Source organism: Cherax quadricarinatus, chromosome 51, assembly GCF_038502225.1.
Source record: "Cherax quadricarinatus isolate ZL_2023a chromosome 51, ASM3850222v1, whole genome shotgun sequence".
NCBI classification, from domain to species: domain Eukaryota; kingdom Metazoa; phylum Arthropoda; class Malacostraca; order Decapoda; family Parastacidae; genus Cherax; species Cherax quadricarinatus.
The window spans coordinates 9,971,829-9,999,328 of NC_091342.1; the positions used below are offsets into that span (position 1 = coordinate 9,971,829).

The 27,500-nt window shown below is 45.3% G+C and overlaps 1 protein-coding gene across 3 annotated transcripts in view; it reads right to left on the reverse strand.

The window, feature by feature from the left end:
- The window catches only part of LOC128694776 (nephrin), a 140,022-nt gene that overhangs the window by 64,274 nt on the left and 48,248 nt on the right, over positions 1 to 27,500 (reverse strand). For all 3 annotated transcript variants that reach the window (XM_053785081.2, XM_070095823.1, XM_070095824.1), the window contains exons 2-4: positions 18,170 to 18,302; positions 11,091 to 11,344; positions 6,121 to 6,435 (exon numbers count right to left, since the gene is read on the reverse strand). In XM_053785081.2, the coding sequence (XP_053641056.2) occupies positions 6,121 to 6,435; positions 11,091 to 11,344; positions 18,170 to 18,302 (702 nt within the window). The remainder of the gene's footprint in view (positions 1 to 6,120; positions 6,436 to 11,090; positions 11,345 to 18,169; positions 18,303 to 27,500) is intronic.

Here is a 27,500-nt window from a genome sequence, read left to right on the forward strand (position 1 = left end):
CAAGACCTGGAGTCAAGTACAAGACCTGGAGTCAAGTACAAGACCTGGAGTCAAGTACAAGACCTGGAGTCAAGTACAAGACCTGCAGTCAAGTACAAGACCTGGAGTCAAGTACAAGACCTGGAGTCAAGTACATATCATATAATATAACCTAACTGACGGAGATCATACGTAACTTGTCCAACTTGTCAGTGTTAATATTGATTAAAAAAACGTAAATAATTACTTGCTATTGTAACTTTTTTTGGAGATCAGAAAATGTTAAGGGGCCCCAGTTACTGTGCGCATGATGTGTGGCTGTGCCCATGATGTGTGGCTGTGCCCATGATGTATGGCTGTGACCATGATGTGTGGCTGTGACCATGATGTGTGGCTGTGTCCATGATGTGTGGTTGTGACCATGAAGTGTGGCTGTGACCATGATATGTGGCTGTGCTTATGATGTGTGGCTGTGACCATGATGTGTGGCTGTGTCCATGATGTGTGGCTGTGACCATGATGTGTGGCTATGTCCATGATGTGTGGCTGTGTCCATGATGTGTGGCTGTGACCATGATGTGTGGCTGTGTCCATGATGTGTGGCTGTGACCATGATGTGTGGCTGTGCCCATGATGTGTGGCTGTGACCATGATGCGTGGCTGTTACCATGATGTGTGGTTATGCCCATGATGTGTGGCTGTGTCCATGATGTGTGGCTGTGACCATGATGTGTGGCTGTGTCCATGATGTGTGGCTGTGTCCATGATGTGTGGCTGTGTCCATGATGTGTGGCTTTGCCCATGATGTGTGGCTGTGACCATGATGTGTGGCTGTGTCCATGATGTGTGGCTGTGACCATGATGTGTGGCTGTGACCATGATGTGTGGCTGTGCCCATGATGTGTGGCTGTGTCCATGATGTGTGGCTGTGACCATGATGTGTGGCTGTGCCCATGATGTGTGGCTGTGACCATGATGTGTGGCTGTGTCCATGATGTGTGGCTGTGACCATGATGTGTGGTTGTGACCATGAAGTGTGGCTGTGACCATGATATGTGGCTGTGCTTATGATGTGTGGCTGTGACCATGATGTGTGGCTGTGTCCATGATGTGTGGCTGTGACCATGATGTGTGGCTATGTCCATGATGTGTGGCTGTGTCCATGATGTGTGGCTGTGACCATGATGTGTGGCTGTGTCCATGATGTGTGGCTGTGACCATGATGTGTGGCTGTGCCCATGATGTGTGGCTGTGACCATGATGCGTGGCTGTTACCATGATGTGTGGTTATGCCCATGATGTGTGGCTGTGTCCATGATGTGTGGCTGTGACCATGATGTGTGGCTGTGTCCATGATGTGTGGCTGTGTCCATGATGTGTGGCTGTGTCCATGATGTGTGGCTTTGCCCATGATGTGTGGCTGTGACCATGATGTGTGGCTGTGTCCATGATGTGTGGCTGTGACCATGATGTGTGGCTGTGACCATGATGTGTGGCTGTGCCCATGATGTGTGGCTGTGTCCATGATGTGTTGTTGTGACCATGATGTGTGGCTCTGCCCATGATGTGTGGCTGTGCCCATGATGTGTGGCTGTGCCTATGATCTGTGGCTGTGTCCATGATGTGTGGTTGTGTCCATGATGTGTGGCTGTGCCCATAATGTGTGGCTGTGCCCATGATGTGTGGCTGTGTCCATGATGTGTGGCTGTGACCATGATGTGTGGCTGTGCCCATGATGTGTGGCTGTGTCCATGATGTGTGGCTGTGACCATGATGTGTGGCTGTGACCATGATGTGTGGCTGTGCCCATGATGTGTAGCTGTGACCATGATGTGTGGCTGTGCCCATGATGTGTGGCTGTGTCCATGATGTGTGGCTGTGTCCATGATGTGTGGCTGTGTCCATGATGTGTGGCTGTGACCATGATGTGTGGCTGTGACCATGATGTGTGGCTGTGACCATGATGTGTGGCTGTGTCCATGATGTGTGGCTGTGACCATGATGTGTGGCTGTGACCATGATGTGTGCTGTGTCCATGATGTGTGGCTGTGACCATGATGTGTGGCTGTGTCCTTGATGTGTGGCTGTGACCATGATGTGTGGCTGTGTCCATGATGTGTGGCTGTGACCATGATGTGTGGCTGTGTCCATGATGTGTGGCTGTGTCCATGATGTGTGGCTGTGTCCATGATGTGTGGCTGTGTCCATGATGTGTGGCTGTGTCCATGATGTGTGGCTGTGACCATGATGTGTGGCTGTGCCCATAATGTGTGGCTGTGACCATGATGTGTGGCTGTGCCCATGATGTGTGGCTGTGTCCATGATGTGTGTTTGTGTCCATGATGTGTGGCTGTGTCCATGATGTGTGGCTGTGCCCATGATGTGTGGCTGTGACCATGATGTGTGGCTGTGTCCCTGATGTGTGGCTGTGACCATGATGTGTGGCTGTGACCATGATGTGTGGCTGTGCCCATGATGTGTGGTTCTGTCCATGATGTGTGGCTGTGACCATGATGTGTGGCTGTGACCATGATGTGTGGCTGTGTCCATGATGTGTGGCTGTGACCATGATGTGTGGCTGTGTCCATGATGTGTGGCTGTGACCATGATGTGTGGCTGTGTCCATGATGTGTGCCTGTGCCCATGATGTGTGACTGTGCCCATGATGTGGCTGCGACCATGATGTGTGGCTGTGTCCATGATGTGTGGCTGTGACCATGATGTGGGGCTGTGACCATGATGTGTGGCTGTGTCCATGATGTGTGGCTGTGACCATGATGTGTGGCTGTGTCCATGATGTGTGGCTGTGACCATGATGTGTGGCTGTGTCCATGATGTGTGGCTGTGACCATGATGTGTGGCTGTGACCATGATGTGTGGCTGTGTCCATGATGTGTGGCTGTGACCATGATGTGTGGCTGTGCCCATAATGTGTGGCTGTGACCATGATGTGTGGCTGTGCCCATGATGTGTGGCTGTGACCATGATGTGTTGTTGTGACCATGATGTGTGGCTCTGCCCATGATGTGTGGCTGTGCCCATGATGTGTGGCTGTGCCCATGATCTGTGGCTGTGTCCATGATGTGTGGTTGTGTCCATGATGTGTGGCTGTGCCCATAATGTGTGGCTGTGCCCATGATGTGTGGCTGTGTCCATGATGTGTGGCTGTGACCATGATGTGTGGCTGTGCCCATGATGTGTGGCTGTGTCCATGATGTGTGGCTGTGACCATGATGTGTGGCTGTGACCATGATGTGTGGCTGTGCCCATGATGTGTAGCTGTGACCATGATGTGTGGCTGTGCCCATGATGTGTGGCTGTGTCCATGATGTGTGGCTGTGTCCATGATGTGTGGCTGTGTCCATGATGTGTGGCTGTGACCATGATGTGTGGCTGTGACCATGATGTGTGGCTGTGACCATGATGTGTGGCTGTGTCCATGATGTGTGGCTGTGACCATGATGTGTGGCTGTGACCATGATGTGTGCTGTGTCCATGATGTGTGGCTGTGACCTTGATGTGTGGCTGTGTCCTTGATGTGTGGCTGTGACCATGATGTGTGGCTGTGTCCATGATGTGTGGCTGTGACCATGATGTGTGGCTGTGTCCATGATGTGTGGCTGTGTCCATGATGTGTGGCTGTGTCCATGATGTGTGGCTGTGTCCATGATGTGTGGCTGTGTCCATGATGTGTGGCTGTGACCATGATGTGTGGCTGTGCCCATAATGTGTGGCTGTGACCATGATGTGTGGCTGTGCCCATGATGTGTGGCTGTGTCCATGATGTGTGTTTGTGTCCATGATGTGTGGCTGTGTCCATGATGTGTGTCTGTGCCCATGATGTGTGGCTGTGACCATGATGTGTGGCTGTGTCCCTGATGTGTGGCTGTGACCATGATGTGTGGCTGTGACCATGATGTGTGGCTGTGCCCATGATGTGTGGCTCTGTCCATGATGTGTGGCTGTGACCATGATGTGTGGCTGTGACCATGATGTGTGGCTGTGACCATGATGTGTGGCTGTGTCCATGATGTGTGGCTGTGACCATGATGTGTGGCTGTGTCCATGATGTGTGGCTGTGACCATGATGTGTGGCTGTGCCCATGATGTGTGGCTGTGTCCATGATGTGTGGCTGTGTCCATGATGTGTGGCTGTGTCCATGATGTGTGGCTGTGACCATGATGTGTGGCTGTGACCATGATGTGTGGCTGTGACCATGATGTGTGGCTGTGTCCATGATGTGTGGCTGTGACCATGATGTGTGGCTGTGACCATGATGTGTGCTGTGTCCATGATGTGTGGCTGTGACCTTGATGTGTGGCTGTGTCCTTGATGTGTGGCTGTGACCATGATGTGTGGCTGTGTCCATGATGTGTGGCTGTGACCATGATGTGTGGCTGTGTCCATGATGTGTGGCTGTGTCCATGATGTGTGGCTGTGTCCATGATGTGTGGCTGTGTCCATGATGTGTGGCTGTGTCCATGATGTGTGGCTGTGACCATGATGTGTGGCTGTGCCCATAATGTGTGGCTGTGACCATGATGTGTGGCTGTGCCCATGATGTGTGGCTGTGTCCATGATGTGTGTTTGTGTCCATGATGTGTGGCTGTGTCCATGATGTGTGTCTGTGCCCATGATGTGTGGCTGTGACCATGATGTGTGGCTGTGTCCCTGATGTGTGGCTGTGACCATGATGTGTGGCTGTGACCATGATGTGTGGCTGTGCCCATGATGTGTGGCTCTGTCCATGATGTGTGGCTGTGACCATGATGTGTGGCTGTGACCATGATGTGTGGCTGTGACCATGATGTGTGGCTGTGACCATGATGTGTGGCTGTGTCCATGATGTGTGGCTGTGACCATGATGTGTGGCTGTGTCCATGATGTGTGGCTGTGACCATGATGTGTGGCTGTGTCCATGATGTGTGGCTGTGCCCATGATGTGTGACTGTGCCCATGATGTGGCTGCGACCAAAGTTTGTGGCTGTGTCCATGATGTGTGGCTGTGACCATGATGTGTGGCTGTGACCATGATGTGTGGCTGTGTCCATGATGCGTGGCTGTGACCATGATGTGTGGCTGTGTCCATGATGTGTGGCTGTGACCATGATGTGTGGCTGTGTCCATGATGTGTGGCTGTGACCATGATGTGTGGCTGTGACCATGATGTGTGGCTGTGTCCATGATGTGTGGCTGTGACCATGATGTGTGGCTGTGCCCATAATGTGTGGCTGTGACCATGATGTGTGGCTGTGCCCATGATGTGTGGCTGTGACCATGATGTGTGGCTGTGTCCATGATGTGTGGCTGTGCCCATGATGTGTGGCTATGACCATGATGTGTGGCTGTGTCCATGATGTGTGGCTGTGCCCATGTGTGGCTGTGACCGTGATGTGTGGCTGTGTCCATGATGTGTGGCTGTGACCATGATGTGTGGCTGTGTCCATGATGTGTGTCTGTGACCATGATGTGTGGCTATGCCCATGTGTGGCTGTGACCATGATGTGTGGCTGTGTCCATGATGTGTGGCTGTGACCATGATGTGTGGCTATGTCCATGATGTGTGGCTGTGTCCATGATGTGTGGCTGTGTCCATGATGTGTGGCTGTGTCCATGATGTGTGGCTGTGCCCATGTGTGGCTGTGTCCATGATGTGTGGCTGTGTCCATAATATGTGGCTGTGACCATGATGTGTGGCTGTGTCCATGATGTGTGTCTGTGACCATGATATGTGGCTGTGACCATGATGTGTGGCTGTGTCCATGATGTGTGTCTGTGACCATGATATGTGGCTGTGACCATGATGTGTGGCTGTGTCCATGATGTGTGGCTGTGTCCATGATGTGTGTGTGACCATGATATGTGGCTGTGACCATGATGTGTGGCTGTGACCATGATGTATGGTTGTGAACATGCTTGGCTTCCTCCCATAGGATGGGTAATGAGGGGGTAGGGAGGGTAACTAGTATTCACAGTATATGGCACTGGCTACAACCCACAGTATGGGTAGTGAGTGAGTACTGCCCATATTGTAGATAATTGAAGCAGTCACTACTGCCTATAGAATGGGTGTGAGAGTACTACCGATTACAATATAATAATAATAATAATAATAATAATAACAACAACAGAGAACTTACAGTTCAGGTTGAGAGTAGTGGAGGCTATAAGAGGTTCCGTCAGGTTAGAGTTGACGGCCTGGCAGGTAAACACTCTCCTGAGGTCGCTCCTGCTGAGACCCTGCACCACGAGCATGTTTCTCACCTCCCTGCCCTCTCGTATCTCCGACGTCAGGTCCTCAACCTCTTGCCCTTCCCTCCAGGTGACCTGCGGAGCTGGGGACCCCCCAGTGACGCGGCACGTCAGGCGTAAGGTGTCCCCTTCGGCGTAGGGGCCAGCCATGGCACCTACTTTGACGCCTCCGTCGGCGTAAATGGCTATGTGTCGGGGCTGTACTGTGTGGTGAAGTTAGGAACATAGTTCTTTATCTTCTAAGGAAAGTAGGTTCAAGAAAGTATTTCATGCTAATATTAAGTTCAAGAAAGTATCTCAGATACTGGTATTAGATTCAAGAAAGTATCTCAGATACTGGTATTAGATTCAAGAAAGTATCTCAGATACTAGTATTAGGTTCAAGAAAGTATCTCAGATACTAGTATTAGATTCAAGAAAGTATCTCAGATACTAGTATTAGATTCAAGAAAGTATCTCAGATACTAGTATTAGGTTCAAGAAAGTATCTCAGATACTAGTATTAGATTCAAGAAAGTATCTCAGATACTAGTATTAGATTCAAGAAAGTATCTCAGATACTAGTATTAGATTCAAGAAAGTATCTCAGATACTAGTATTAGATTCAAGAAAGTATCTCAGATACTAGTATTAGATTCAAGAAAGTATCTCAGATACTAGTATTAGGTTCAAGAATCTCAGATACTAGTGTAAGGTTCAAGTATAATAAACTCTTGTGTTAGGCTACAGAAAAGATTTCTACAACACTTACATTAGATTTAAGAAAGTATCTGAAACAACAGCACTGGAGTATACCTGGACGGGGTTTCGGGGGTCAGCGCCCCCCACAACCCGGTCCGTTAAGGTTAAAAGAAAATACAGAAGTGGAGAATAAAATACACCTTGTAACGCAGTTAGAACTCCATAATGATGCACAGTATTGCCAAGTTCTTGTGTGTTTGTCTCTGTGTCGAGTATTCCAGTACGGGGAGGAGAAAACGTTGATCCCTGGAGCTGCCTATACCGACCAAGGGATGCTCTGGAGCTACCTATACTGACCAGTACCCTGGAGCTGCCTATAGCGACCAAGGGATGCTCTGGAGCTACCCATACTGACCAGTACCCTGGAGCTGCCTATAGCGACCAAGGGATACTCTGGAGCTGCCTATACTGACCAGTCCACTGGAGCTGCCTATACCGACCAAGGGATACTCTGGAGCTGCCTATACTGACCAGTCCCCTGGAGCTGCCTATACCGACCAAGGGATACTCTGGAGCTGCCTATACTGACCAGTCCCCTGGAGCTGCCTATACCGACCAAGGGATACTCTGGAGCTGCCTATACTGACCAGTCCCCTGGAGCTGCCTATACCGACCAAGGGATACTCTGGAGCTGCCTATACTGACCAGTCCCCTGGAGCTGCCTATACCGACCAAGGGATACTTTGGAGCTGCCTATACTAACCAGTACCCTTTATCTGCCTATACCGACCAAGGGATACTCTGGAGCTACCTATACTGACCAGTACCCTGGAGCTGCCTATACCGACCAAGGGATACTCTGGAGCTGCCTATACTGACCAGTACCCTGCAGCTGCCTATACCGACCAAGGGATACTCTGGAGCTGCCTATACTAACCAGTACCCTGGCGCTGGATATACTGACCAAGGAATATTCTGGAGCTCCTTATACTGACCAAGGAATACCCTAGAGCTGCTATACTGACCAAGGGATACTCTGGAACTGTCTATACTGACCAGTACCCTGGAGCTGCCTACACTGACCAAGGGATACAATGACGCAATATTTCTTCTCCTATCCCAAACTGTCAATCACAGCTCCTGGGCCAACTCCAACTAATGCGACAATTTTACTGTGGCAACGTTTCACCCTCCAGGAGCTTTGTCAACGACTTGACAAAGCTCCTGGAGAGCGAAACGTTGCCACACTAAAATTGTCACATTAGTTTCACTTGTGTCCTTTTACCTAACATATTGTCGGTAATTCCACCAATAGTATTAATTACGGCGGGAGACGCATCATTTACGTCTTAACCTCTGACAGAGAGGGTAGACGTAAACAACTGGCTTATCCGGCAGACAGTGGAAGATGAGGGAAGCAGTCCCTCAGCCTAGCAACAGGTGAGGCACTGGATGGCGACACGTCTACAAAGTAAAGATAGCCAGATGTTGCACAAGCGTCTAATTCATCATCTTGTCGGTATTGTCTACCAATATTATACACTCTATATGTTGGCTAACCGTCCTCTTTCTCTCTCTCTCTCTCTCTCTCTCTCTCTATATATATATATATATATATATATATATATATATATATATATATATATATATATATATATATATATATATATATATATACAGTGGACCCCCGGATAACGATATTTTTTCACTCCAGAAGTATGTTCAGGTGCCAGTACTGACCGAATTTGTTCCCATAAGGAATATTGTGAAGTAGATTAGTCCATTTCAGACCCCCAAACATACACATACAAACACACTTACATAAATACACTTACATAATTGGTCGCATTCGGAGGTGATCGTTATGCGGGGGTCCACTGTATATATATGAGAGAGAGAGAGAGTATATTTTTATATATTCATATAGTATATCAACACTCACTCCAAAAATTGAAAATTGGTTTTGCAAATTTGTCAAATAGCCCGGGATCCATCATCATCCCAAAATAAGAGAAAAACAGGAAAAAATACAAGGATTTTAGCTGTAAGCTGGAGATCCATCCATTCTGGGGGAAAAATGTGGGGGAGAGCAGTGTTGAATTATTGTGGGACAACCGACGTGAAAGCTCAATCAGTACTATGTATTCCTGGGTTAGTTTCGTTTAATACTCTTATATTTATATTAATTAAAATTTAATATTATTGTAAGGAAAGCTTGACTATAATGGTAGCCTCGAGAAGTTTAATGTTACATCTGTCAGTGGTATACCTTTGATAAAGTTCTGATGAATTCGGAGTTTTTTTTTCTACTTCCAGAGCCCCGGCCATGGGGCAGGCTCGTCTGGTGTTCGCCTGGTCAACCAGGCTGTTGCTGGTAGCTGGAACGGAGAGGTAGTTGATGTAATCTGTCTACTTCGCCTTCCACCAATTTCTGCAATTCCCTGACGAAGCTCACAGCGTAGGCCAAACTTTTCGTCAATAAAGACTGCCAGTGTTGCCAACTGTCGTACACTTCTCCAAGGGTACGAACCCATTCTCTATTTTTTTGTGCAGAAGGAACCATAACGATAGCACTTTTTTTTTTTTGTGTGTGTGTGTGTGTGTTTGTTATTTACCATTTTGCCCTAGGCACATGTCGATTATACATTAGGCTTGTTGTATATGCGTGCTTGTATGTACTCACCTATTTGCGGTTGCAGTGTATGTGTATGTGTTCTATGTGTGTGTGTGTGTGTTTTGTGTGAGTGTGCATGGCCAGTGTACTCCAACACAGAACCACTGCAAAAAACACGTCAGGAAATTAAGGTTTCGATTTAACCACAGACTTGTACCCTTCTTTTTGTTACACAAAAGTTACACTGAGGACTGTTGCATTGTATATAACCAATAAGATCATCAAATATCTGCCTACATGATATTCCTACTTATGTACATAATTCCAGTTCATTTATATTGATTTACTTAAGTTAACTATATGAACACCAGATGGAATCATTAGTAAATTTGATTATGATTACCGTGTATAATATCCAGTAATGAATTACTTGAGAGAGAGAGAGAGACGGCGAAAGGAAACAAAGATAGTATCTAAACTCGCACTAAAGTTTACAAAGGTCAGAGCTCACACAGGGGTGAAAAGCACCCAAGCTCATTCGAGCCATGGAATATCAAGTCGCTCGTACGAGGTTTCGTCTATTAGCGGTAACGAGAGAGCGCAGACAATGGAGCCGTGTGCTGGTGTTGTCTAATTGGAATAATATAACCAGGCGAGGGGCCTTTGAAACCTGCCTGGTGCGATTGGGAAGAGAGAGAGAACAAGGCTGGAAGAAACTAGTCGATAGATGTACCGTGTCCCTCTCGACACGACTGTGATAACCACGTCTGAATGTCTTTGCCTTTGACCGAAATAAAATGGCCAAACGGGATCGACATAAGAATAGGAAGGATCTACGTAAATAGGAACGATTTTGCTGAATAGGAAGAATCTAAGTAAACAGAAACGAATTGGCTGAATAGGAAGGATCTATATGGACACGACTTGCCTGCATAGGAAAGAGCTAAGTAAATTGGACCGACCTGGCTGAAAAGGGACGACCTAACTGAACATGGAAGTTTTATGGTGTTTACCTGTTAAGAGTAGAAGATACAGTTTTTTTTATCTCTGTACACAACCTGACTTGAACAAGATATCAATGTAAACAAAAAATGAGACTCTAATCATGTACTCTGTTTTGAAGGGAGGTAGGAAGGGGTGAGGTAGGGAGGGAGGGGAGTAATGAAAATTGGGGGGGATTGTAATTTGTAGAATCTGATTTCGATTTGTGGTCAGTGGATATGTGCACTAAATATAGTAAGTCGGCGTTTTGTAGCTCGCACACACACACACACACACACACACACACACACACACACACACACACACACACACACACACACACACACACACAGAGTGGACCTAGTAGCGATCAGCGAAGAGGTAGGGCCAGGAGCTATGAATCCACCCCTACAACCACAAATAGGTGAGTACACACACACACGCACACACACACACACACACACACACACACACACACACACACACACACACACACACACACACACACACACACACACACACACACACACACACACACACACACACACACACACACACACACACACACACAGTACCACTCACCTACTACAGTGAGGTTGGTAGTGAAGGTCAATGTAGGACTTGTATGGAAGTCTACCCTGCACCTGTAGGTACCATGGTCCCTGGCTAGCACTCCGTGTATCCTGAGGTAGGAGGCGTGGGCGGGGGTGCTCCCGTAGGCGGCCTGGCTGTCCCCGTGGGCGTTGTGGGCGTGGGTGGGGGCGTAGAAGACAACACGAGCACCCAGATACAAGGAATCCCTATAGTGAGCCGCCAGACTAGCCCTCGCGTCGTAGCTGAGGAAACACAATCGAGATTTCAGTTTCAGTTTGTTCTTAAGCAGCGTCGTGGAAAATAACTCGAGAAAACAAGCAATGAATAACACTCACCCGTAGCCTCGTTAATCATAACAGTGAGAACGCTTCCTAACATTGTACCGCGTGATGATACAACGCTAGATGCTGTATCTACCACATGGTACAACTCTAGATGCTGTATCTACCACATGGTACAACGCTAGATGCTGTACCTACCACATGGTACAACGCTAGATGCTGTACCTACCACATGGTACAACGCTAGATGCTGTACCTACCACATGGTACAACGCTAGATGCTGTACCTACCATATAGTACAACGCGAGATGCTGTACCTACCACATGGTACAACGCTAGATGCTGTACCTACCACATGGTACAACGCTAGATGCTGTACCTACCACATGGTACAACGCGAGATGCTGTACCTACCACATGGTACAACGTCAGATGCTGTACCTACCACATGGTACAACGCTAGATGCTGTACCTACCACATGGTACAACGCTAGATGCTGTACCTACCACATGGTACAACGCTAGATGCTGTACCTACCACATGGTACAACGCTAGATGCTGTACCTACCATATAGTACAACGCGAGATGCTGTACCTACCACATGGTACAACGCTAGATGCTGTACCTACCACATGGTACAACGCTAGATGCTGTACCTACCACATGGTACAACGCGAGATGCTGTACCTACCACATGGTACAACGTCAGATGCTGTACCTACCACATGGTACAACGCTAGATGCTGTACCTACCACATGGTACAACGCTAGATGCTGTACCTACCACATGGTACAACGCTAGATGCTGTACCTACCACATGGTACAACGCTAGATGCTGTACCTACCATATAGTACAACGCGAGATGCTGTACCTACCACATGGTACAACGCTAGATGCTGTACCTACCACATGGTACAACGCTAGATGCTGTACCTACCACATGGTACAACGCGAGATGCTGTACCTACCACATGGTACAACGCGAGATGCTGTACCTACCACATGGTACAACGCGAGATGCTGTACCTACCACATGTTACAACGCCAGAGGCTGTACCTACCACATGGTACAACGCCAGAGGCTGTACCTACCACATGGTACAACGCCAGATGCTGTATCTACCACATGGTACAACGCTAGATGCTGTATCTACCACATGGTACAACGCCAGATGCTGTATCTACTACATGGTACAACGCTAGATGCTGTATCTACCACATGGCACAACGCCAGATGCTGTACCTACCACATGGTACAACGCTAGATGCTATATCTACCACATGGTACAACGCCAGATGCTGTATCTACCACATGGTACAACGCCAGATGCTGTATCTACCACATGGTACAACGCCAGATGCTGTACCTATCACATGGTACAACGTCAGATGCTATGCCTACCACATGGTACAACGCCAGATGTTGTACCTACCACATGGTACAACGTCAGATGCTGTACCTACCACATGGTACAACGCCAGATGCTGTATCTACCACATGGTACAACGTCAGATGCTGTACCTACCACATGGTACAACGTCAGATGCTGTACCTACCACATGGTACAACGCTAGATGCTGTACCTACCACATGGTATAACGTCAGATGTTGTACCTACCACATGGTACAACGTCAGATGCTGTACCTACCACATGGTACAACGTCAGATGTTGTACCTACCACATGGTACAACGTCAGATGCTGTACCTACCACATGGTACAACGTCAGATGATATACCTACCACATGGTACAACGTCAGATGCTATACCTACCACATGGTACAACGCCAGATGCTGTACCTATCACATGGTACAACGTCAGATGCTATGCCTACCACATGGTACAACGCCATATGTTGTACCTACCACATGGTACAACGCCAGATGCTGTACCTACCACATGGTACAACGCCAGATGCTGTACCTACCACATGGTACAACGCTAGATGCTGTACCTACCACATGGTACAACGTCAGATGCTGTACCTACCACATGGTACAACGTCAGATGCTGTACCTACCACATGGTACAACGCTAGATGCTATACCTACCACATGGTACAACGCTAGATGCTATACCTACCACATGGTACAACGCTAGATGCTATACCTACCACATGGTACAACGCTAGATGCTATACCTACCACATGGTACAACGCTAGATGCTATACCTACCACATGGTACAACGCTAGATGCTATACCTACCACATGGTACAACGCTAGATGCTATACCTACCACATGGTACAACGCTAGATGCTATACCTACCACATGGTACAACGCTAGATGCTATACCTACCACATGGTACAACGCTAGATTCTATACCTACCACATGGTACAACGCTAGATGCTATACCTACCACATGGTACAACGCTAGATGCTATACCTACCACATGGTACAACGCTAGATGCTATACCTACCACATGGTACAACGCTAGATGCTATACCTACCACATGGTACAACGCTAGATTCTATACCTACCACATGGTACAACGCTAGATGCTATACCTACCACATGGTACAACGCTAGATGCTATACCTACCACATGGTACAACGCTAGATGCTATACCTACCACATGGTACAACGCTAGATGCTATACCTACCACATGGTACAACGCCAGATGCTGTATCTACCACATGGTACAACGCTAGATGCTGTACCTACCACATGGTACAACGCTAGATGCTATACCTACCACATGGTACAACGCCAGATGCTGTATCTACCACATGGTACAACGCTAGATGCTGTACCTACCACATGGTACAACGCTAGATGCTATACCTACCACATGGTACAACGCCAGATGCTGTATCTACCACATGGTACAACGCTAGATGCTGTACCTACCACATGGTACAACGCTAGATGCTGTACCTACCACATGGTACAACGCTAGATGCTATACCTACCACATGGTACAACGCTAGATGCTATACCTACCACATGGTACAACGCTAGATGCTATACCTACCACATGGTACAACGCTAGATTCTATACCTACCACATGGTACAACGCTAGATGCTATACCTACCACATGGTACAACGCTAGATTCTATACCTACCACATGGTACAACGCTAGATGCTGTACTTAAGCTCTACATCGCTGTCAGCGCTGTATGACCCTTGTAGGATTAGCACTTCGTTTTGATTATAATAATAATAATCTACATCGCTGTGGATGTGACTGAACGACCCACATGAAGGGATGTGTGTCCGTGTATGACTCACGTGCATGAGTTGGTATGTGTATGTGTATTTACATGCCAAACATGGTCATGCAGACATCATCAATCAAACCTCTCAACTCTATTGGCGTATTCCAAGATATGATATAACTTAAGATAGAGAATTTCCAGCAAATTTCTCACTTTGTTTAAGTTAGACTAGATTTAGTTAAGTTTGATTACGTTACACTGTAGTCTACTAGTGAAACTTAACAAATTATAAACCTACCACAACGTCAATAATATGAAACATTTGTAGATGAATGGTTCAGAGAACCGACATGTTGATAAATTAGACACATGTGCAACTCTTGGGTATCTCAATAAAGATACCCAAGAGTTGCACATGTGTCTAATTTATCAATATGAAACATTGTGAATAAAGGGATAAGAAAACTGATAAGTAGATAAATGAGGCAACTGAACAGCATTTGGGTATGCTTATTCTGGAATCGTTTCGCCCCGCCAGTGGCTTCTTCAGTCCAGTGCACTGGAATGAAGAAGCCACTGTGTGGCGAAACGTTTTCAGAATAAAGATACCCAAATGTTGGACAAGTGTCTCATTTATCAATATGAAATATTACACAGAGGCGGGAACTCCACACAGTCAGATAATCACTGTCTAAGGTTCGTGCAGCAGTTACCCATCCCACCCTCTCAGCAGCAGTGAAATGGCGACTTTCATTAGGGGAGGAGATGGGCTGTTGTTACATCAGTAATGAACTGGGAACGGTAATGAGTTGGTTCAACAACAGCAGTGAGTTGGATAAACAATAGTAATGAGTTGTTTGCACATTGGATGATTTTATGCAGATCTCTTCCGCCTCGCCTTCCACTTAGGTGCCTTGATGATAATGGTATAAGGCTCTTTATCCAAGGAACTCGAGCCACCCTTGCGTTTTTTAATCAAATATGATTATCTCCGTGTGGCCCCTACGGATTTAGTGATTCTCCATAATAATAATAATAATAATAATAATAATAATAATAATAATAATAATAATAATAATAATAATAATAATAATTAACAATAAAATTAATAATTATAATAAGAATAATAAGAATAACAACAACAATAACAACACCAACAATAACAACAGCATAATTCCCTTTCCAAAAAAAGTCATTATAAAAAGTAATCCCAATAAAAGTAATTTAAAAGTAAGAAAAATCATTATTTTTACGGCCATTAATGCGTAAAGGTAATCATATGCAAATTTAAAACAAACTTGAAGATATCTGTACTTAACAGCAACACGAGGGAATATTTATAAGTAGAGATGTGAAGTTTTCTCATGAATCGCTAAAATCTGGGAAACGAGGCATGCCTTACATCCCCTTAGGGAAAATCATAAGACTGAAGGGTAACCATGTGTGGAGTACAGTAACAGGTAATTGATTTATGTCTCTTTCAAACTTCCCCCAGGGTCAGGTTAGGTAAGATTTGTCAGGAAACAGGATGAGGGGAACGACAACCGTATGACCTACTGTCAACGATGATGATGAGAAGAGACAAGGTATATAACGACCTCTTATTGGGGTAACGTTTTGCTCTGTGTTAGTGTTTTGTCTTGACTTGATCACGCTTCACTCAGAGCGAAACTTGGTCTCAGTGAAAACCTCCTCTGCAACCTGCGTGTTTTCTTCCTCACGTGATCTCGGTTTTAGAACATCTTTCTTATCTTATTTGGTTGCTTGTTTGGTTTATTCGGTTTAAAGCCTGTCGACTACACGAAGGTCATTAAGATTGACTGTTATCTGTACATCACCAGACAAGGATGTTTTAATAGACACAGAGATACTTACTTCTTGGTGTATATGCACTAAGAGATACACACTTATTGGCGCGTATCAACTTATACATTCTGCTGAAGAGGACCTCAGTTGGAAGTCGAAATGCACAGGCAAAATCCCTCGATGTATTTTCTTAGTCTACTTGTGGGCTTCCTTCAAAAAGAAACAAGGAAGAGCAAGTACACGGTTTAGATAAGTCATGTGTTTTCCCTTGATTTTTTAAGACATATTTATCTTTCGTTCACCCTGTTGTTAATTACGGGGTGAGTACGTGTCAGCGCCATCTGTGTTCCAGCTTCTGTACCTTCGGTAACCTCCAGGCAGCCAGGGACAACCGTCTTTAGTTTTGTTTCTTCGTTTCTCTGTTGACTTCTTGACTTGGGTGAGGGGGATATGGGTCACCAGGGCTCGATACGGCGTAAGATGTCAGTAGCCCTATAAACCCCAACACCACATGGGTGGGTCACTTACCTACTGTTTTCCACCTGACAACTGTAAGTATCTGGTGTTGTGTGAGCTTGTTTTGTTTAGCTGATACTCAGTTAAAGTGGTCATTTTCTTGTACTGTGTACTAGCACTTATTTATTCGTCTATCTGGTAATCTGTGCATGTCTTACTTCAGCTCTAACCAGGTGTGGTCTGTCTCGAAGAAAATTTGACGCGTTGAATAACTGTCTTGACTAGTAAAGTGAAGTTTTGATGAGACTTTGGCAAGCTAACAATATCACCTTGTGTGCCTGCCTACCCATCTGCAGATTTACCTCTGTTCGTTCTGCAGACACTGAAACTTGGTTTGTCGGAACTCCTGCTTATCTTCGAGAAGCCTCGAAGAGAATAGTTCAGATCTTCTTGGCTGTGTGCCTATCCGAGTCTAGACGATCTCCGAGGTAGCCACGAGGAGACGCTCGAAGTAGCCTTTGAGTTTCGGCCTGATTGACTCTTGTTGGTCTTTATGAGTGCCTGGTGGCTCCTTGGGATTGGCGTTACCTCTTCTAATAGAGTCTGCCCTCTGTCACCCTTGGACACATCTGCCTAGAACAGATATTCCCTGTATTTTTTATGTATTTGGTGTACTCATGAGATTGGTTAGTTAATTGGGGTTAAAATCTATTAACTATACGAAGTTCATTAAAGCTACATGTAGCCTGTTCACCACCAGCCAAGAATACTTCATTCCCCGAAACAGAGATTAAAGTCCACTCTCAACATTCACACATTCTTCAATTTTTTTTTTCACCATTTTTTGCATCACGGGGAAAGTCTATTTTTTATGTCATCTTTTCCCCGACAAACAATATCTCATGACAAACAACCCATCATCATTTTACATTGTTCGTTTTCCCTCTCATTACCGTGCGCTGGCTTCTGAACGTTCCCAGCGTCCGTTTGATTATCAAGAGAATTTGATAATTAAACGCAACATTTGCAGACTGATTTCCCGTCTTCCTGCCAAAACTGGTTCTAATTACCCCGTGTGTAGGGACTGTATTGCATTGCTGCCTTGCGTTGTGCTGTATAGCACTACTGCATTTTACTAATACCGTAACTATATTTATAATTGTACAATTTTACTGGTGCATTTTCTGCTTCAGAATATTATAATATTTCTCTATGAATTTCAGGACATTGCCCAATTGTAGTGTATTGTATTATGTTGTGTGCCAGTCTAGGGAATTGTGTCGAATTGTATTGCATAAATTGTCATGAATTGTGTTGCACTGCTCTTACAGGAATTGTACTGCACTTACCTGTAGATAGGTTTGACGATGCCTTGCTTGTACCAGAGGACCAGGAGGGCGGGGTCAGAGGTCAACGGGGAGGTCAAGTTGCAAGGGAGGTCAGCCACGCCCCCCTCTGCAACTACAACAACTCGCGTGGGACCTGCAACACGAGAGAAATTGGATCACTCTAAAGCAGAGATAAAGAGGGAAGGATCGATGGAGATGCAACAGTAGGAAGGAGAGTAAGTAAGTTTATTCAGGTATACACAAATACAGTTACATAGAATTATCGTACATAGCAGCATATGTGTAGAGAACCTGGGATAACCCAAAAAAGTCAGACAGAGTGACTTATTTCCATTGTGGTTGGATAGTTTACCTTCAGTGGGGAGATGCAAATGAGATTATTTTAGGTATATCTGAGAGATTCGGAGCTAAGAAAGGCGTAGCGGTAATATTAAATGATCAGTTATGGAAAGGAGGGAATAGACGTGTATAAATTCGATAATTATATGAATTAATATAAGGATGGGATGTGAGAAGTGGGTTATAGTAAGTGTTGATCCCATTAATCCCAGCAAAGCAGCTGGGATTAATGGGATCAACACAGAAATATTCATAGCAGGTGGGGATAAAGTTGTGGAGTGATTGGTGCTGTTGCTCAGTACGTGTATGAAGGGAGAAAAAGTAACAAGAGACTGGCAGAGAATATCCATTGTTTCTTTGTATAAGGGAAATTATAGGGAATTAAACCTGTTGAGAATATTGAGTAAAGTGTATGACAGAGTTATTATTGAAAGAATTATGGGTAAGACAGAGAGTGGGATGGCAGAGGAAGGAGGAAATTTTAGGAATCGTAAGAGATGTGTAGACCAAGTGTTTACATTGAAGCGTATACCTAAACAGTACTTAGATAAATAAAAGGAACTTTTCATTGCATTTATATATTTAGAAAAGGCATGTGATAGGGTGGATAGGGAAGCAATGTGGCAGATGTTGCAAGTGTGGGGAATAGGTGACAAGTTAATGAGATTAATGATAGGGTATGAAGGAGAGAGAGAAAGAGAGAGAGAGAGAGAGAGAGAGAGAGAGAGAGAGAGAGAGAGAGAGATAATTTTCCAGTAAAAGTAGGTCTTAAACGGGGTAAAACGGTTGACATGTTTCCTTACACCTGCTGCCGCTGTTCACCTAGCAGTAAGTAGGTACCCGAGTTTTAGTTGACTGTTGTGGGTCGCATCCTGGGAGCAAGATAAACTTAATAAGTTGTGCGAAAATATTCTGCATGACCAAGGTCTTTCAATACAGTATACCAGTGATGTCACCTACGTAAATCTGTCATAACTACATCATGTACGTGTAGAAATAAGTATTATTATTTACACATCGGCTGTTTCTCACCGAGGCTGGATGACCCATCATTATTATTATTATTATTATTATTATTATTATTATTATTATTATTATTATTATATTATTATTATATAAATGGTAGTCAAATAGTCCAATGGTAGCCATAACATGGCCAAATGTAATCAAATAATGTAACGATATTTAAAACCATTCAAATGGAATTGATAAAATTAAACGACATTCACATATATTCCAAGACTTCCGGGAAAATGTAATAAGGTAAAAAAAAAAAATAAAATGTCGTATATTATTTTTCCTCAATTACTTTGTCGACGCCTCGTCTGTTTCCCACCAAGACTGATTTAAAAAAAAAAAAACTTCATATTCATCGTTATAACAATAAAATCTCAATAACCAATAAGAAAACATCAGTGTATATTCAAACTTACTAAGTAAAACAATTTATTTGATCATTTTAAGCAATGGCGCATTTTTCCCTTCGCTTCGTGAGCCTCTGGACGATGATAAAAGTAATGATATGCAAACATATATATTCATATATATACTTATACATATACAGCAAGATTTTCGTAAGTTTCTGAGAGCTTAACGAGGGAAAATGATGTACCCAAATTTACATAATGCGCGTTTGTGCGGGGGACTAATTTCAGAGTGTTATGTACTTTGTACTAGGTAAAGATTTCTTTTTTTTTTTTTGAAGGGGGGAGGTTAGGGGGTTATCGTCCGGAAAACCCGTAAGGGTGTTCTGGAAGCGTGTTAGCGGAGACACTCTTTGTGTGGTTATGGTTGGTGCTTATTGTTTGGCCTCTGGTTAGTTGTTTGGAGTGTGATTAGCAGTGCTGCTGTTATTGGTGCTGTTGCTACTACTACTGCTGTTATTGGTGCTGCTACTACTATTGTTGCTGTTATTGGTGCTGTTGCTGCTACTGCTGTTGTTATTGGTGCTACTACTACTACTGCTGCTGCTACCGCTGCTGTTATTGATGCTGTTGCTACTACTGTTATTGGTGCTACTACTACTACTGCTGCTGCTACCGCTGCTGTTATTGATGTTGTTGCTACTACTACTGTTATTATTGGTGCTACTACTACTGTTGCTACTACTACTACTGTTGCTACTACTACTATTGTTGCTACTGCTGCTCTTATTGGTGCTAGTACTACTGCTGCTACCGCTGCTGTTATTGGCGCTATTGATACTACAACTGCTGTTGATGCTACTACTACTATTTCTGCTACTGCTGCTGTTATTGGTGCTAGTACTACTGCTGCTGCTGTTATTGGTGCTGTTGCTAATACTACTGCTTCGACTTCTGCTGTTATATTAGTTCTACTGCTGTTGCAATCCCCACCTACACAACTTAACCTTGAAGTAATAGTGTGATATCCCCTGACATAGCAAAAAACTTACACTTACAGTGGTATCCCCGGACACAGCCATAACCTCCGACTCATACAGTGGTATCCCCGGACACAGCCATAACCTCAGACTCATACAGTGGTATCCCCAAACACAGCCATAACCTCCGACATATACAGTGGTATTCCCAGACACCGCCATAACATCTTAATAACCCATACTCAGTCGATAAATTTGAAACCTGAAAAACTGAAGACAAACGTATGTACTCCGAGACATACATAAATACAGACTGAACAAGAAAAACCTGAATGAAAACCAAGGATGCTAATTTTGCTGAGACAAAGCTGAGAAGACGGCTGAGGCGTCGCAGTTCTAGCCACGACCAGGTCTAAGTATGCACATATTTTTCCCTGATTTCTGGGGCCGCGTGTGTTGTAAGGTGAAACAAAAGACACGCGTACTCACCTACATGTACTCACCTATTTGTGGTTGCAAGGGTCGATTCATGGTTCCTGGCCCCGCCTCTTCACTGATCGCTAGTAGGTCACTCTCTCTCTGCTCCATGAGCTTTATAATACCTCGTCTTAAAAGTATGTATGGTTCCTGCCTCCACTACGTCACTTTCCAGACTATTCCATTTCCTGACAACTCTGGGACTGAAGAAATACTTCCTAACATCTCTTTGACTCATCTGAGTCTCCAGCTTCCAATTGTGACCCCTTATTTCTGTGTCCCATCTCTGGAACATCCTATCTTTGCCAACCTTGTCAATTCCTCACAGTATTTTATACGTCGTTATCATGTGTGTGTGTTTAGAAAAGTCAACTGTTCCTTCTGATATCTCCGAGACCACGCAGAAGGAAAATTCAATTCAATTTGGAGCGATGATTACTGTGAACCAAGTGTAGAAATGATTAGATTTTGGTGAGCTCAGTTTGCATGTTATTGGCGAATTTGCCTAATGAAAAAACCTTTCCGCAACTCTACCTTTGGCAACACTCAGGACGGCCCCGTAATTGATATGGGTATATAATCACCTATTTCCGATTGCAGGAGTCGAGTGGCAGCTCCTGGCCCTACCTCTTAACCGGCCTGTTATCGAGTTCACTTCCTTCTAGCTCTCTCATGCCTAGTTTTAAAGCTGTGTATTGAATGTGTCTTCGCTGCATCTTCACACAGGTCACTGCATTTGTTGGAATCGCGTGAGTAATGTACTCACCTATTTGTGGTTGCAGGGGTCGAGACTCAGCTCCTGGGCCCCCATCTTCACTGGTCGCTACTAGGTCCTCATTCTCCCTGCTCCATGAGCTTTATCATACCTCCTCTTAAAACTTTGTATTGTTCCTGCCTCCACTACATCACTTGCCAGACTATTCCACTTCCTGACAAACTCGTGTGTGTGTGTGTGTGTGTGTGTGTGTGTGTGTCTGTCTCTTGTCTGTCCACTGGACAGACGGTCTTACTATTATTCCAAAAAAAAAAGAAACACGTAACTTAAATTACAGATTCGTCTGAATCACGTTTGGCCTGCAGCACTGTAGATCGACTTCTCTACTGACCAGTCCATGACTCTCTCTCTCTCTCACTCTCTCATTCTCTCACTCTCTCATTCTCTCATTCTCTCACTCTCTCACTCTCTCACTCTCTCTCTCACTCTCTCTCATTCTCTCACTCTCTCACTCTCTCACTCTCTCACTCTCTCACTCACTCACTCTCTCTCACCAAATTGTACGAGCCGGGTTAATGACTTAACTTTCCCTCACACTGCCTCGTAATTCGACGCGACTACCCAGTTTGTCAATCAGATCCCAGTGATCTGATGGCCCAAACAAATTCAAGTTCAGGTAATTAATTTGCAATCATTCCAGCCAACACAGGTAAAGGTAATTCCCGAGATCAAAATGGTCTCAAAACGGTGACAAAACGGTCAGAAAAAGGCCACAAAATGTTTGTTAGTCTAAATAACGAGTGAATTCCTTTTGTGATGGGAGTGTTTGCTGGGGGATGTAGCGACCTGGGAGGGGGATTGGGAGGGCAGCTCCATTTCCTGGAATCAAGAGCCTAATACACAGTCTAACCTCCACACTATACAATACTAACCCAAGGTACACAGTACCAACTCACACTACATCATACCACCACTACACTACATCATACCAGTCTCACACCACGCCATACCACCCCACACTATATCATACCACCCCAACACTACATACCACCCCTACGCTACATCATACCACTCTCACACTACATCATACCACCCCTACACTACATCATACCAGTCTCACACTACATCATACCACCCCACACTACATCATACCACCCCAACACTACATACCACCCCTACGCTACATCATACCAATCTCACACTACGTCGTAACACCCTACACTACATCATGCCACTCTCTACGTCATACCACCCCACACCACATCATGCCACTCTCACACTACGTCATACCACCCTACGCTACATCATACCACTCTCACACTACATCATACCACCCCCACACTACATACCAACCCACACTATATCATACCACCCCCACACTACATACCACTCCCACACTACGTCATACCACCTCCACACTACATCATACCACCCCCACACATCATACCACCCCACACTACATCATACCACCCCCACACTACATCATACCACCCCTATCACTACATGCCACCCCCACACTACATCATACTACCCTACACTTCATACCACCCATCACTACATACCACCCCATCACTACATCATACCACCCCCACACTTCATCATACCACTCTACACTTCATACCACCCCCACATTACATCATACCACCCCCACACTACATATCACCCCTCACTACATCATACCACCCCTCACTACGTCATACCACCTCCACACTACATACCACCTCACACTACATCATACCACCCCCACACATCATACCACCTCACACTACATCATACCACCTCACACTACATCATACCACCCCCACACATCATACCACCTCACACTACATCATACCACCTCCACACTACATCATACCACCCTCACACATCATACCACCTCACCCTACATCATACCTCACTCACACATCATACCAACCCCACACTACATCATAACACCCCCACATTACGTCATACCACCCCACATTACATCTTACCACTTCCACACTACGTCATACCACCTCTACACTACATCATACCACCCCCACACTACATCATACCACCTCCACACTACATCATACCACCCTACACTTCATACCACCCCCACACTACATCACACCACCCCACACTTCATCATACCACACCCACACTACATCATACCACCCCCAAACTACATACCATCCCATCACTACATCATACCCCCACACTACATAATACCACCCTACACTTCATACCACCCCCACACTACATCATACCACCCCCACCCTACATCATATCACCCCTCATTACATCATACCACCCCTCACTACATACTACCCCTCACTACATCATACCACCTCCACACTGAATCATACCACTTCCACACTACATACCACCTCCACACTACATCATACCACCTCACACTACATCATACCACCTCACAACTACATCATACCACCTCACACTACATAATACCACCTCCACACTACATCATACCACCCCCACACATCATACTACTTCACACTACATCATACCACCCCTCACTACATCATACCACCTCCACACTACATCATACCACCTCCACACTACATCATACCACCCCCACACATCATACTACTTCACACTACATCATACCACCCCTCACTACATCATACCACCTCCACACTACATCATACCACCTCCACACTACATCATACCACCTCCACACTACATCATACCACCTCCACACTACATCATACCACCTCCACACTATATCATACCTCCTCCACACATCATACCACCCCACACTACATCATAACCCCCACATTACATCTTACCACTTCCACACTACGTCATACACCTCTACACTACGTCATACCACCCCCACACTACAGCATACCACCCCCACACTACATCATATCACCCCTCATTACATCATACCACCCCTCACTACATACCACCCCTCACTACATCATACCACCTCCACACCGCATCATACCACCTCCACACTACATCATAACACCTCCACACTACATCATACCACACCCACACATACCACCCCACACTATATCATACCACCTCCACACTATATTATACCACCAATCACTAAATCATACCACCTCCAAACTACATCATACCATCTCCACACTACATCATACCACCCCCACACATCATACCACCCGCACACTACATCATACCAACCCCACACTACATCATACCACCTCCACACTACATCATACCACTCCCACACATCATGCCACCCCAACACTACATACCAACCCCACACTACATCATACCACCCGATTACATCATACCACCCCAACACTACATAATACCACCCCTCAGTACATCATCCCAACCCCCCACATTACGTCATACCACCACACACTATATCATACCAACCCACACATTACATCTTACCACTCCCACACTACGTTATACCAACCCACACATTATATCTTACCACTCCCACACTACGTCATACCACCTCCACACTACGTCATACCACCCCCACACTACATCACACCTCCCCACACTACATCATACCACCCCCACACAACACACCACCTCCCACACTACATCATACCACACCCACACTACATACCACCCCACACTACATCATACCACTCCCACACTACGTCATACCACCCTCACACTACTTAGCATCCCTACATTACATCATACCACCCCCACACTACATACCAACTCCCACACTACATCATACCACCGCCACACATCATACCACCCCCACACTACATACCACCCCCACACATCATACCACCCCCACACTACATACCACCCCCACACATCATACAAGTCCCACACTACATACCACCCCCGCACTACATACCACCCCCACAATACATCATACCACCCCCACACTACATCATACCACCCCCACATTACATACCACCTCCACACTACATACCACCTCCACACTACATACCACCTCCACATTACATACCACCCCCACACTACATCATACCACCCCCACACTACATCATACCACCTCCACACTACATCATTCCACCCCCACATTACGTCATACCACCTCACACTAGATCATACCACACACACACCACACAATACTACCTCACACTACACGGTACCACCCCACTCAGTGCCATTTCACACCACACAATACCACCCCATAATACACAGTGTCACCCCACACTACACAGTGCCACACCACAGTGCCACACTACACAGTGCCACACCACAGTGCCACACTACACAGTACCACACCACACAGTGCTACCCCAAACTACACAGTGCCACACTACACAGTGCCACACCACACTACACAACACACCACACATTGCTACCCCACACTACACAGTGTCACACCACACAGTGCCACTCCACACCAGATGCTACGAAGCGACATAACTCGATCGTCGACAGGTGAGGCATTAAGCTGTGATGCCAAGCTTAATCTCAGCCCTCACTCTAAGCTGTCAAAAATCATCGCTGTTTTATTACGGCAGATGTGCTTGTTCTTAATGGCTGGGTTGATCCAGGATCTCTCTCTCTCTCTCTCTCTCTCTCTCTACACACACACACACACACAATATATATATATATATGCAGATCTGTGTACAGATATGCATATACATTGTTACAAATCTGTTTACAAGACTACATGTCTACAAATCTGTATGTCTACGGATCATTATATTGGTGACATTTAACTTCGGTCTAGAGAAATCACGATCAAGGCAACGCAGTTTTTGAAGCTGGAACAGAACCCTGAGACTCAGCAAGTACACTCCACAACAGCCAAGATAATCACTGTTTAAGGGGCACGTCAGTTTCCCTGTTTTCTAATATGTTATTTTTCCTCTATAATCTACCTTGTCCATAATTACTGTCGCATTTGCTTTGTCTGTTTCGTAAGGTGAAGTCTAGAATCTTTCCTTAATTCATGGTATAACTTAACAATTCTGTTGTAGAGGTCTGAGCAAAGCTCACATCTCTGCAGCACAATTGTTAAGTTATATCATGAATTAAGAAAAGATCCTGGACTTCACCTTACGAAACAGACAAAGCAAATGCGATAGTAATTATGGACAAGGTAGATTATAGAGGAAAAATGACTTTCGTTAGGAAGACTGGTTGTTACTACACATATACGCACACGACAGTTCACCGGAGTGTGGGTTATACAAACATCCGAAGCAGATTCGCAAAGAATTCACAAGATTCACGCGGGACGAACGAGACCCAAAAACTCCGTAAATTCCTCACATGGTTCGAACTATGGTACTTTTGTCTTAACGTGTTTCGTACACCAGGGAACTTATCGAATCATCGTAAAGTGTCCAGTGGACGAAACGTCTACAAATAAAATACCAGAACCCGTGTATCATGTCATTATTATCATAATGTCACTATAATCTGCCATTTTATAGCTGGTTCTGACTCCGGCGAACACTAAGCTTCGTCCCTGCACTGAGCTTCGCCGTTGCTATGAACACCACTCAGTGGCTGTCGTTCTCTACCCTGGGAAGGAAGGTAGGCAT